The sequence below is a fragment of the Palaemon carinicauda genome, chromosome 22, assembly GCF_036898095.1.
Source record: "Palaemon carinicauda isolate YSFRI2023 chromosome 22, ASM3689809v2, whole genome shotgun sequence".
NCBI classification, from domain to species: Eukaryota; Metazoa; Arthropoda; class Malacostraca; order Decapoda; family Palaemonidae; genus Palaemon; species Palaemon carinicauda.
In genome coordinates this window covers 112,808,698-112,823,697 of record NC_090746.1, presented here as the reverse complement: position 1 = coordinate 112,823,697, position 15,000 = coordinate 112,808,698, and the positions used below count along the sequence as shown (strand labels likewise).

The 15,000-nt window shown below is 41.0% G+C and overlaps 1 protein-coding gene across 1 annotated transcript; it reads left to right on the top strand.

The window, feature by feature from the left end:
• The first annotated feature begins 243 nt into the window (after window positions 1–243).
• Window positions 244–13,708, top strand: LOC137616032 (protein disulfide-isomerase A5-like). Its single transcript, XM_068345710.1, has 5 exons — window positions 244–339; window positions 11,488–11,559; window positions 12,880–13,025; window positions 13,219–13,423; window positions 13,685–13,708. Exons 1-5 carry the CDS (start codon window positions 265–267, stop codon window positions 13,706–13,708), a joined length of 522 nt encoding a protein of 173 aa, XP_068201811.1. The 5' UTR covers window positions 244–264.
• Window positions 13,709–15,000: the final 1,292 nt, after the last annotated feature.

Below are 15,000 nucleotides of genomic sequence, written 5' to 3'. Positions count from 1 at the left end.
AAGCAGTTATCGTTGTAAAATATATAAATAGTAAAATATGAATAATTTTTATAAGTAAATTTATAATATATATTCCCAGGCTACTGCAACATCTAGATACGTCTTCATGTTCAATTTGATTATACAAATATTTTTCGGAATTTTTATATTTGCTTAAAACAGTTATCATTGTAGAATATATAAATAATAAAATATGAATGATTTTTATAAGTAAATTTATAATATATATTCCTGTACATTTCTGCCAAAAAAATTTCAATCTCAATGAGATTGAGGTTTGACGTGTATTATCGGTGGATAAATGTTATTATGTGGCGCCCCCTCATATTATTAGCATTTGTAAGTAATTAACAGACTTATTTACTTTAATTATTGGTTAAGATTCATGCACTTATCACACTTGTTAAGAATTACACCTCTTTTATGCCTTTTAAAGCGTAAATGTATGGATACGAAGTTGTCCTATTCCAGAGTAGATCACTAACGTGGGTAGACGATGATTATTTAAGTTAAAAATTAAGTGTAATTATCATTGATGCATTTAGAATCTTCACATGCGATGTGGTATATTATTCCAAATATGTATAAATCTCATTTTTAGCCTTAGGGATATACCGTGTTACCTAGCCATACGCGAGTGTACCGCTTGCCGGCAATTCACAGAAAATCCTAGTTTAATTATCCCATAGGCCCGTAAAATTTAGTTTGGTAGCTTCAATTATGGCTCTAACCCTTGGCCTATTACATCCTTGGAGCCTTTGTAGTTTGTTGGGACAGACATGGAACCGCAATGTCCGAAATCGGCTCTTTTTCAAGGGAATCATCACATAATGAAATAGTATTTATTTCACTAGTTTTGTAAATGCTTGTCCCAACAAACTACATACTAAGACAGGGTCGCGATCGCCAGAAAATAGAGTGAAAATCATCACATCGAATTTTTCACGGGAAGTTTAACAGAATGAAATAATGAATTCACTAAATTTGTAAATGCTTCCTAATGACCTAACGGGGGCCGCCCTGCGACCCCCCAAACACTGTCGCTATCATACAAGCACCCCAAACCCACCTAACCTAACCTAGTATTTCCCAGGTCACAACCCCTAGCCGGGGGCAGGCTCGCGGACCCCCTTCGTAAGTCTCTCTCCTACACAAAAAAAAAGATATGGGCAGCACTCTTAATTATATCTTTAAAATGATAAAATAACTTCATATTATGGTATATCGGATCATAGTAAAGAACATCTTCCCCATAAGGAATAACGATTTGGCTAGTAATAAGAAAGATATCGCCGCCTGTCTCAACAGGTTAGACAATATATTTATTTAGTAAGATGCAAATTAACTACCCTTTTTCTATGCCAGAGATAACCTGTGTACATTTATCCACAAATGCGCCAATTGAATAAGGACATGCTGCTCCAGATTGAGTTAGGTTAGATACGAGTGTTCGATGAATGCTATCTACGATGCGAAATAAAGTCGTTCCTTCGTCCTTTACATAGGATAGATATCAGCGAAACTGGAGTATATGTAATTAAACTTTTATAACAGGTTGTAAACAGGTGGCAGGTAGTTAGTGGCTGGGAGCGGAGAAGCCTCGTCCATCAGTGGGAACTGATGTTCTTCCACTAGCTGGAGTATCTGGGTTGTTTTATTTCTTTTCTTTTCTTGCCAGTGGGTTTATGATTGTTTGCTGCCGTGGTGATGTCTACGGTTAAGCAAACTTGGTTTTTAAAAGTTTTTTTTTCTTCAACCTTTGGACATTTGTTTCCTGTGACGTTGCTGTGCTACGCCTTTGGACTTAATCCCCCGGAAAGAGAATAAGATTCAGCGTTACATGAAATTTTCCAACCTCTTACAAGTACAGAAAACGACATCGGGAGAAACAAGCTCCCCTTCACGAATGGAAACTATACCCTTCTGTTTCATGCACTCATGAGCAATATGTCTTCAAGTGTGCAGTGTTTGGAATCTGTATGATCGTTTACCGATAAACATGCCTCTTCGTGCGCACATCCTTTTCCGACTGGACTGGAAACTTTACTCGCCAGGCCTTGTCTATGTTCAGTGCACTCCGGATAGATTCACACAACATTCTGATGTAACAGCATGCAAATATGGGGTGTGCTCACACACTAGCATGCATAACAGGTGACAGCTTCACGCAATGTCATGGATTCGCTTGTAGTGTTACTGCGCCTCACTGGCACGCAGTTGTTTGTCAGGGATTTGGAGCAGGTAGGTTACCACCAACGCTCAACTCGCGCCTCGCAACAGCACATGCGACTCCTCGCAACAGCACATGCGACTCCTCGCAACAGCACATGCGACTCCTCGCCTCGGCATGCTGCTGCTTTGAGAGAGACAGTTGATTCACAGGATCCAAGACATACTTGCAGCGTGCGTGTCCAGGATGGAACGCACTGTGAACCCTTTTAAGGAGAGACTTGCTGTAAGGGCTTGGGTGTGGACTGATAATTATATCCTAAAGGTATATCCAGTAGACGCCCCTGATTACAGGAGTTGTCACTATCTCCGTCCAGTTACTTCTCTGGGCGACTCATATTGCAACTCATTGTGGTTTGAGATCACCGAGTAATGATAAGAGGTTTCCATCTAACCCCCCCCCTAGTCTCTTTCTCTGATGACTGATGCCTAAGAAAAAGTAAGGATCTTTGGTTGGTACAGAAGAACAAATTTTCTCTCATGCCAGAAGGGATTCTCGAGTTTCTCTGGAAGATCATGACACGGGATGCCGACTTGATTGTAGAAGGGGTACTTGGAACAGCCCCTCTCTTTCTTGATCTTCTCTAAGTGGAGAGGAATGAGATATGCATTTGTGTCTCTACCCCTCCTTATGCATTTGTGTCTCTACCCCTCCTTATGCCAGCTGGGTCGCTCTCTTCAAAGGGAGTTAATGTATATCCTGTTTCCCTGAATGTGTGTTTGTGATTATCACAAAATTATCAATGGCACCTTCTAAAGTGCGCGATCACAAGCTGCAACCTTAACTGCACAGCTCATGATTGACAACGCCTCTTTATCGATTGTACATCCTCTCACCAGCTCGTGATGGATCGTGCACCCTCTCACCTGCCTGCTAGAGTGCTCTCTTATGGGAGCCCCTTCACTAGCTTCTCAGTTTTATATTTGTAGTCTTAACAGGTGGTTTGCTCCTATCTATTTGCATGCAACCTCCTTTGCGTTCTCCCTATTACTATACTTCATGATATACATAGGACAAATAATAAAGTGCACAATTGTACCAATTCTGCGTGCCTTCAGCCCAGTCCAAGGATTTTTGCAGAACGCGTGGAAAGTGACGGCTCCCAGGGTTTTCTAGTTGACTTTTTCTTGTAGAGAAAATGTCTGTAAGCTGGAGATCAGTCATAGACCTCTCAACCCTGAACGAGTGCATTATGCAAATCTTGTTCAGTATAGAGGCACCACGCACAGTCAGGCAGGCAATCAGGCCAGGATGGAGACTCCAGGCACAATCAGGCCAGGATGGAGACTCCAGGCACAATCAGGCCAGGATGGAGACTCCAGGCACAATCAGGCCAGGATGGAGACTCCAGGCACAATCAGGCCATGATGGAGACTCCAGGCACAATCAGGCCAGGATGGAGACTCCAGGCACAATCAGGCCCGGATGGAGACTCCAGGCACAATCAGGCCAGGATGGAGACTCCAGGCACAATCAGGCCAGGATGGAGACTCCAGGCACAATCAGGCAAGCGATCAGGCTACGATGGAGACACCAGGCATGGCCAGGCAGGTGATGAGGCCATTAGATTTCATAATGACAATCTGCTTAGGGATGTGTACTTCTAGATCCCAATCCCTCCCAACTCCAGGAAGTATAGTAGTATCTTGTTTTTGTCTTAGCAAGCGTGTACCAATTTAAAGTTCTTTGATTGTTCTCTCAACAGCTCTGCAAGTTTTCACCATAGTTTGTTCTTACACAAAATACAAACCGTAGGCTCTTTACATAGGAAAAAAAATCAGCGCAAGCTAGTATGGGGTTATAAAACTTTTAACGAGGTGTCAACAGGCCATTGCTCAGCCTTAAGCTAAGTCTTTAGACTGAAAGGGGTTGATATTTCCTCTTTGTTAGAGCTGTCCATGCTCATAAGGAGTTTTGAACAGGCAATGATACCACTTTTGTGGAGTGCTGTTCAAAGTTCTTCGTTCCCTAAAAGGAGAACCTAATGAGCCTTTACATCTGGCTTCAAATGAAGATCTAACGCTGAAAACGGTCTTTCTTCTCGCTTCAGCTTCCGCTAAGAAGGTTAGCGGGTTGCACTGTTTAATACAGTGCACTGCAATGGGATTTTTTCTATCAAGGTCTGTTCTCTATATGGTATTATATGATAGGGAATAAATACCTCTAAATATAAGCATATGGAATTCAAGGGCCTTCTCGCAAATGATCATACATATGAACATTGAGGTCTGACTGCACAGTACTCTTGCTAGAACAATTAATTAAGAAAGAAAGTTAATTCTGTATTTTTCAATATTTAACTTAGCCGGTGATTATATAGCTGCAACTCTGTTGCCCGACAGACAACTCTACGGTAAAAACTCGCCAGCGATCGCTACACAGGTTGTGGGTGTGCCCAACAGCGCCATCTGTCGTCCAGATACCCAGTACTCAATGTAAACAAAGACTCAATTTTCTCTCTGTCGAGCTATCGACAAGACGTACTTACTCGCTGTTGCTAAACTGGAGTTTTTTCACAACTAATTGGTGAAGTACTTTATTCTAGTTTTGAGCTTTCGCTATGCAGGTGTTTTATCTTCATCTTAAATCTTGAACTCGTTTTGGATAGATTTAATTATGGTGACAAAGAGAGTATGGACTTTCTTTCACTTTTAAATGGCCGACCCTTCCCTTAGACGGAAGTGTGTTTAGGCTTTTAGTAATTATATCACGTTATAGATTTTCCTCTATATATTTTATATCTCTCCGCCTTTATTAGGCCTCTTCGATTAACTTTCCATTTATTATAAACATATAAAAATAATTTTAATGTTTTGTTTATATAGACCTTTCCTGAGAGTAGGCGGTCCTAACTTGGAAACCGAAGTTAATCAACGTTGAGCCCTTTATATCGTAATTAGCTTTTAAAGAGCTAAGGATTTAAAACTTTTTAAATGTAATATTTTATGAAAGATAGAGAGAGAGTGTATCACGGTTTCACTTTGCAGTAAGAGTAAATCGATTCTGACGTTTTGTTCATTCTTTCTTAGCTTAAATGTTTTAAATTCTATTTTAAAGGAACTTTTTATTTGAAAAACCTTTCAGTTTTTTCCTTTAGTCAAATAACATGTTTTTTTGACGAAATATAATTGGGCTCTTCTCTTAGGTGCGAAATCAAGAGAGAAAGAGAGAGAGAGATAGATACGGAGGGAGAGAGAGGAGAGAAAACGTTCTGTTCAAGCGGGTAACGTTGTTCTCGAGTTACTCTCGTCCCTAGTCGCTGTACGGGGAGGAAGGATAAAACGTTTTAGTTTTTTATTCTCGTCCCCAGGCTATGTGCGGTGAGAGATTGAAAACGTAGTTATATGAACTAGTGTTTAGTCTCTTTCCCAGCCACTGATTTTTTTTATCATAAAATATGTTTTCTGTTTTTTGCTGGTATTAATGAGCTTGCATTATACGACTGATTTCGCAATTACTACCTTTTAATGAAGGGTAGAATTGCGTGTTTCAGGTAGAAATCAGTAAAAGTTTCGATTTCAGTGAAATAAGTGCAAAACAGAAAATCGAAGTGATAAAGTGATATGCGCAAAGTGTTACAGTGTTGCGTCCGAGGGTTCGTCTGTTCGTGCCTGTCGTTCACCTAGTCCGGGACCTCTTACATGCTCCCAATCCCAGGGGAGAAGTAATGTCAAACGACTTATGGGTTCGAGAGGCCTTGACCAACGAACAGACGTTTTCCCTCTATGGTATCTTACCAAGATCTCCCCTACCATAAGACGAGAGAGACGTTGTTTCTCCTCGTCATCCGAAGGCTTTTCGCATAAGAAACCTGTCACAAGGTTTCGAAGCCCTTAAGCGAAAGTCAGTCCTTTCAGGACAGGTCCAGCGTCCTGGTTACAACCATTAGGACAGCTCTGACCCTATGCAGTCATTGGATAACTGCTCGCCGCCTAACAAAAGCGTAACACAGACTCCGAGAGTCTTTTTTTGTAGGCAAAGTGTTGCGGTCACAGACGTTACCCTCGTCTCTTACCACAACCATTTCCGTTGATCCTTAATGGGTTGTATGGCAAGACATGCAGTATATGCTTGCCTCCCTTATGGAAGACTATTCTGCCGATTAGTCCGTTGAGTCTAGCCGTTTATCTCATCGATATCCTGTCTTTCAGCCAACCTAACGTTCCTTTGTGCTTACTGTTGACGTTGGCGTAGCTTAGTCACGTCAGTCAGGTTGTTTAGAACCACACTCGATGCGGTCTCGTGTGGTTTTTCAGCCGCATTTGGACGTTAGGCCACTTGCTGATGCTCCTGTTGACGTTCAAGACGTTCACTAACAATCGGAGTTGACTTGTTTTGACGCTGTGCGTCAACCTCCGCATTCTAGAGTTGTTTTGACTGCTCAGTCTAGGCAGTCAAAGCAGTCTCGAGTGGACGCTGTGCGTCCTCACGCACCTGTTGTGGTTGACAGTTCAGTTGTTGACAGTTCACAGACTGTCAAGCAGTTACATGACGTTGCGTTCTGGTCCGCTACTAATGCACCAGTGAGTGTGGACTCTGCTTGTAAAGCATTGCCACCACGGTAGGTCTCTCCCTTGCTTGAGACTCAGCTTTTATCGGACAAGGTTCCTGTAGATGAGGAAGTTGCTGTTCCCCCTCCTACTGATATTCCCTTGAGGACTCTGTCAGATGGAGAGGAGCCTAAAGCTGCTTAGCCTCCTATGGACTTTAATTAAATCATGATGATTTTTTTAAGGATCTTTGTCCGGATCTTTTTGTAACTGCTGCTCCTCGTTCGCCTAAACGTCAGAGCTTACACTAGGCCTAGCTACTTCGAAGCCGTTGTTTTTAAGCTAGAGCTCTCTCGCTCTCCTAGAGAGCTTTACGTTGGCTAGGCGACTGGTTTTTCACCAGGAGGAGTTTGGGGGATACAGCCTTTGCTTTCCCTTCTTTTAAACTGGTTTATAGAGCGAGAGTCTGATATGACACGAGAGAAGTTCTCGGCTTGGGAGTTCATGCCTCTGCCCAGATAGACTTCTCAATTCTCGTAGACTCTCCCTGGCGCCTGGCCAGGAGACGCTCCAAGTTGTTTACAGGTCAACTTCACAGCTATTTTCGAGCCTTTGAAGTTTTGCTGTACAATTATGTCACGCATAACAAGGCTTTCAGGGATGGTAAACGGTACCGCCTCAGTCGCTAACCCCGTCTGTTGCCACACCTGCTCCCGTAGACCCTAAATGGGCTTTGCTGCAAGACATGCAGTCCAAGCTGGCGTCCTTGATAGAGGACTTTAATGCGGAGAAGGTTGCTACCGAACCTTCTGGCCAACAACCTTCCAACCGGTCGGTTGTGCGCCCTGTTGACGCTGAGGTAACCTACTCGCGTCTGCCAGTTGAGGTGGTTCCCCCACCGATGCGACCCAGTGTGAGTTGCCAGCCGCACGTTGACGTTAAGCGACGCTCGGAGGTGGTTGTTGACGTTCAGGACGTTCAACAACCAGCAGAGGTGACTTGTTTTGACGCAGTGCGTCAACCTCAGCAACCCTGTAGGGTGTTGACTGCACAACCCAGACGGTCTAGACAGTCTCGGGTTGACGCTGTGCTTCCTCGCGCACCCATGGTTGTTGACAGTTCACAGACTGTGCAGCAGTTCCATGATATTGCGTCCGGCTCCGTCACGCATCCACCAGTGCGACCGGACTCAGCGAGCCAGACGTTGCCCACTCCGTTGCCGTTTCCTCATCAGTTTTCGGATGAGGAACCCTCTGATGAGGACGTTGCTGAACAACAAGACGATCAGCCCCCAGAATAGATCAAGCCCTGCTATCCATCCAGAAGATGCTGAAGAAGGAACGCTGCTCAGTCAGGCTGTGGATGAGTCTGGTAGGGACGCTGTCATCCGTGGAACAATTTGTGTCACTAGGAAGACTACACCTCCGTCCTCTTCAATACCATCTAGCTTTTCACTGGAAAAAGGACAAGACGCTAGAAGCGGTCTCGATCCCGGTTTCCGAAAAGATAAGTCTTGTCTGACTTGGTGGAAGGACAATATCAACCTAAGAGAGGGTCTTCCCCTGGCTGTTCAGACTCCCAACCACGTTCTCTTCTCGGACGCATCGGACGTGGGCTGGGGCGCGACACTAGACGGTCGGGAATGCTCAGGACTGTGGAACTCGAGTCAGAGGAGCATGCATGTCAACTGCAAGGAGCTGTTGGCAGTACATCTGGCCTTGAAAAGCTTCAAGTCTCTCCTTCGAGGCAAAGTGGTGGAAGTTAACTCGGACATCACCACGGCCTTGGCGTACATCTCCAAACAAGGAGGTACCCACTCACTGACGTTGTACGAGATCACAAGGGACCTGCTCATCTGGTCAAAAGGTCAAGACATCTCCCTAGTAACGAGGTTCATCCAAGGCGACTTGAACGTCATAGCAGATTGTCTCAGTCGGAAAGGGCAAGTAATTCCAACCGAATGGACCCTCCACAAGGATGTGTGCAAGAGACTTTGGGCCACTTGGGGTAAAACCATCCATAGATCTCTTTGCAACCTCGCTGACCAAGAGGCTTCCAATCTATTGCTCTCCAGTCCCGGACCCAGCAGCAATACATATAGATGCTTTCCTCCTAGATTGGTCACATCTGGATCTCTACGCATTCCCACCGTTCAAGATTGTCAACAAGGTACTGCAGAAGTTCGCCTCTCACGAAGGGACAAGGTTGACGTTAGTTGCTTCCCTCTGGCCCGCGAGAGAATGGTTCACCGAGATACTTCGATGGTTAGTAGACGTTCCCAGTAGTCTTCCTCTAAGGGTAGACCTTCTACGTCAGCCACACGTAAAGAAGGTACTCCAAAGCCTCCACACTCTTCGTCTGACTGCCTTCAGACTATCGAAAGACTCTCGAGAGCTAGAGGCTTTTCGAAGGAAGCAGCCAGTGCGATTGCTAGAGCAAGGAGAGCTTCTTCCATTAGAGTCTACCAATCGAAGTGGGAAGTCTTCCGAGACTGGTGCAAGTCAGTTTCTGTATCCTCGACCAGTACCTCTGTAGCTCAAATAGCTGTTTTTCTCTTATACCTGAGAAAAGGACGATCCCTTTCAGCTCCCACTATCAAGGGCTACAGAAGCATGTTGGCATTGGTCTTCCGGCATAGAGGCTTAGATCTTTCCAAACATAAAGATCTGCAAGACCTCCTTAAGTCTTTTGAGACCACCAAGGAGCGTCGTTTGGCTACCCCTGGATGGAATTTAGACGTGGTACTAAGATTCTTCATATCAGACAGGTTGGAGCCGTTACAATCAGCCTCCCTGAAAGATCTCACTCTTAAGACTCTTTTCCTGGTATGCTTAGCCTCGGCTAAAAGAGTCAGTGAGATTCATGCCTTCAGCAAGAACATAGGATTTTCGTCAGAAAAAGCCACTTGTTCGCTACAACTTGGTTTCCTAGCCAAAAATGAGCTGCCTTCTCGGCCTTGGCCTAAATCTTTCGATATCCCCAGCTTATCGGAGATCGTAGGCAATGAACTAGAAAGAGTCTTATGCCCTGTTAGAGCTCTTAAGTTCTATTTAAAGCGTACTAAACCTTTACAAGGCCAATCTGAAGCTTTATGGTGTTCAGTTAAGAAACCATCCTTGCCTTTGTCAAAGAATGCTTGGTCAGACTTTATCAGATTGTTAATACGAGAAGCTCATTCACATCTGAGTGAGGAAGACCGAACTTTGCTTAAGGTGAAGACGCACGAAGTTAGAGCTGTAACAACTTCCGTGGCCTTTAAGCAAAATATATCTCTGCAAAGTATAATGGACGCAACCTATTGGAGAAGCAAGTCAGTGTTCGCGTCATTTTACTTGAAAGATGTCCAGTCTCTTTACAAGAACTGCTACACACTGGGACCATTCGTAGCAGCGAGTGCAGTAGTGGGTGAGGGCTCAACCACTACAATTCCCTAATTCCATACCCTTTTAATCTTTCTCTTGAAATGTTTTTATTGTTGTTTTTTGGGTTGTCCGGAAGGCTAAGAAGCCTTTCGCATCCTAGTTGATTTGGCGGGTGGTAAAAGTCATTTCTTGAGAGCGCCTAGATTAGGGGTTTTGATGAGGTCCTGTTGTATGGGTTGCAACCCTTGATACTTCAGATCCTAGGGGTCGATCAGCATCCTAAGAGGATCGCGAGGCTCCGTAAGGAAGACGTACTTAAAAGGCAGAGAAATTGTTCAAGTCGACTTCCTTACCAGGTACCTATTTATTTTGTTTTTGTTATTTTGATAACTTCTAAAATGAAATAAAAACTCTTAGCTCATAAAAGTGTAAACATATATTGCTGGTCTCTACCCACCCCCCTGGGTGTGAATCAGCTATATAATCACCGGCTAAGTTAAATATTGAAAAATGTTATTTTGATAATAAAATAAATTTTTTAATATACTTACCCGGTGATTATAAATTAAAGGATCCTCCCTTCCTCCCCAATAGAGACGCAGTGGGACGAGGAGAAAATTGAGTCTTTGTTTACATTGAGTACTGGGTATCTGGACGACAGATGGCGCTGTTGGGCACACCCGCAACCTGTGTAGCGATCGCTGGCGAGTTTTTACCGTAGAGTTGTCTGTCGGGCAACAGAGTTGCAGCTATATAATCACCGGGTAAGTATATTCAAAAATTTATTTTATTATCAAAATAACATTTTTCCCCAAAATATAGGCTTGAGTTTTTTATTTTTTTTTTTTATTTTTCAAAGTTTTACCTCCGGTTATGTCAACCAGGTTGGTGGTACTCTCCCCTTACCTACACGACAACTAACTACTGTGCTATACATTGTTAATAACAGATGGCAGACACCATGCATAGAAGTTTGCAAATTTAAGAAAAATACAAATTCTTTAAAATTTATCATTTTGTCTTGTAATTAGATACTGTACCCTTTTTTTGGCTCTTTGACTCTTTTCCTTTTTCTCACATGGCCAATTCAATGTTCGTTGACATCCTTTTGTAATGGATGACATTTTATGACATGTTATCTAATCACATGCGTGATGTTGGTTTGTATACAAACAGATATTAAAACTTTAATTTATATATGTCAAGTTTTCTCAGCAATTAATTGCAGTATGTTATTATGTTACAGGTCAATACTGTTTTATGAAAAAGAGCCAGGTTTAATAAGCTTCATGATAATTTAATTTTTTCTTACTGTTGTTCAGTAGTAAGATGAGAGTTGAAAGTTTTATTTGAATAATTTACTTTAATCTGCTTCTCGTTTCTAACGCCCAAACCTTATTTTCAGTTGTGTGGAGTGGTGGTTGTAAGCTTAGCAGCTAAGTCACAAAGCTATGTGGAAACTATATCTGATCCAAAGGTAAATATTTGATTATGTTTCTTCATTGCAAAATGGTAGCATTGCATATGAATTATTAATATTCTTTATTTAACCCTTTTACCCCCAAAGGACGTACTGGTACGTTTTACAAAAGCCATCCCTTTACCCCCATGAACGTACCGGTACGTCCTTGCAAAAAAATGCTATAAAAATTTGTTTTTTATATTTTTTGATAATTTTTTTGAGAAAATTCAGGCATTTTCCAAGAGAATGAGACCAACCTGACCTCTCTATGACCAAAATTAAGGCTGTTAGAGCAATTTAAAAAAAATATACTGCAAAATGTCCTGGGAAAAAAATAACCCCTTGGGGGTTAAGGGTTGGAAATTTCCAAATACCCCGGGGGGTAAAAGGGTTATGTTTCCTGTTATACTGTGCAGTGTTCAGGTTTCAAAATAATTATTAAAATTTATATGCTTAGTCTTATATTCATTGAAATTTTCATAGTGGATTAAAGTCTAGTTTGTAGCAGATTGGTGGTACAATACTAAATATTTTTATGTATACCTTTTGTTGATTAATCTTATACAATATTTAAATTTTGCCTAAATGAATATTTAAAGTTTTCCTAAAAGGAATATTATTTAGGATCTACAGTACTGCACTGTACTGAAGACAATATTTTTGCCATCATATGTTTAAAAAGCATTTAAATGGCCATTGATTGAACTACAGTATTAATAGTACAGTATATTATAGTGATAATTTGTTGTAACTAAGAGCTTATTAAGTGTGATTTGTTGTCGTTAAAAGCAGTTGTATAGCACACTTAAGATGTATGATAATTAACCCTTTTACCCCCAAAACGTACTGGTACGTTTCACAAAACTCATCCCTTTCCCCCCATGGACGTACTGGTACGTCCTTGCAAAAAACTGCTATTTACATTTTTTTTGCATATTTTTGATAATTTGTTGAGAAACTTTAGGCATTTTCCAAGAGAATGAGACCAACTTGACCTCTCTATGACAAAAATTAAAGCAGTTAGAGCAATTTTTAAAAAATTACTGCAAAATGTGCTTGAAAAAAATTACCCCAGGGGGTTAAGGGTTGGAAAGTTTCAAATAGCCTGGGGGTAAAAGGGTTAATTGTATAAATTAAGAAGAGTATACAGTGCCTTGTTAGATAGATGGATGTGTAATATGGTAATTATTTATAGGATCAAGTTTCATTTGTGTGTGGCGGATGAGGCACATATGAAGTGTGAGTTTGTATGTTAGGGAGAAATCAAAATGGTTATGATAGTTGGAAATTTTTGTAAGGTTGGGCTAGTTATCAATAACTTGACTATTTTTACAGGAATGGAAGAAGCTCCTGAGGACTCGAACAAACGTTTTAGTTTTGTATTCGAAAGGCAAAGTAAAACAAGAGGTAAATAATGTATTCACAGAAGTGTCGCGTGAACTTCGAGGAACGGCGACACTTGTTCATATCGAGTGTAATGGGTAAGATAGTCTTCCATAAAGATTATTATATCATGTAGAAATTTTGTTCAACATGAAATTCAAGCTTCATGACTAATTGAAGAAGAATTTTTTGCCAAAGAGATTCAATGATATTTATTTTGTCTTATAGTTTGTATCAGTTAATTGCTATTATAAGGAAATTTTAACACTATAATGTTAATGACTTTTTCAGAGAGGGGAAAAAGCTATGTAAAAAGAATAAAGTTGAGCCATCATCATATGTTTTGAAGCATTACAAAGATGGTGATTTCCATAAAGATTACGATAGAAGAGAAACTGTTCAGTCTATGGCAACATTTTTACGAGATCCATCTGGAGACATTCCTTGGGATGAAGATGAGCAAGGTGTTGATGTGGTGCATATAAATGATGTAAATGTAAGTATATTAGTAATGATATTTTTATATTATTCTAAGTCCATTGCTTTGCAGTTATTTTTCCTTCACACGTACACACACTCTCTCTCTCTCTCTCTCTCTCTCTCTCTCTCTCTCAGATCACCATTTGTTCACATTTACACTGGTTCTAATGGTAGTTTGTTTATTTTGAAATTTATGGTTACAAATTTACTGCATAAAATTTTATATAAATTACCTTCCCCTTATCTTATACTAAATAAAACTAATTCTATGTTTCAGTGCACAATGCTATTTTTAACCTAAACCACTTATAATTTTCTCAAACTTTTTTTTTTTAATGTTAGAAGGAAATGGGGGCTTAGCATTTTCATTTTCATCCATACTGTAAGCAACAATCCTAGTCTGTATTCTTTTACATTTAGAACTTTCAGTTTGGTCAGCAACCATTCGAACATACTTTTTCATAAGAGGAACTGTAGGCCTTTGCATTCCTCACTGCGATTATGTTAATCACAATACTGTTCCTGGCACAAGACAGAAAGAGGGTCTTGATTGCCATGGAAAAAACTCCCTTGAAAGTATACACTAGTTACTAAGAAAATCCAGGAGCAGACATCCCTCATTATCATTAATGTCTTAAATATTTATATATATACAGTATATATATATATGTATATATATATATATATATATATATATATATATATATATATATATATATATATATATATATATATATATATATATATATATATATATATATATATATATATACCAAGGCACTTCCCCCAATTTTGGGGGGTAGCCGACATCAACAAATGAAACAAAAAAAAAAGGGGACCTCTACTCTCTACGTTCCTCCCAGCCTGACAAGGGACTCAACCAAGTTCAGCTGGTACAGCTAGGGTGCCACAGCCCACCCTCCCCCGTTATCCACCACAGATGAAGCTTCATAATGCTGAATCCCCTACTGCTGCTACCTCCGCGGTCATCTAAGGCACCGGAGGAAGCAGCAGGGCCTACCGGAACTGCGTCACAATCGCTCGCCATTCATTCCTATTTCTAGCACGCTCTCTTGCCTCTCTCACATCTATCCTCCTATCACCCAGAGCTTTCTTCACTCTATCCATCCAACCAAACCTTGGCCTTCCAGTATAAATTGTTTCACAATTCGGAGCATGGTAATTATTCTCAACCTGTCAAAACCAGCGCTAGAAGACTGAAAGAAGAAGGTGGGAGCAACTTGCCAAACCATGGTTGTTTGCCCTGAGGTACTAGATTTTCACAATACTGTCTTGAGGGCCTAAGCCTATTGAAGAGAAGCAAATGAAAATTGTATTTATTGTGGGTTAACGTCAATATAAGCCAAATTTTATTAAGGAAGCAATATGAACATCAATGGGAGATTCAAAGATATAAAAAAAAAAGCTCTGTAGAGATATAGCATGAGAGCATGAAATATGTTCAAACTCATTCAACGTTAGTTTCCTTTCGATGGTGAGGAAGAGGTCAATGTTGACGTTTTTATTTTAACTCTACTGAGCTAACTGGATTTTAGGGAGATAATTTTGGTTTGACTGTGGTATTCAATATAC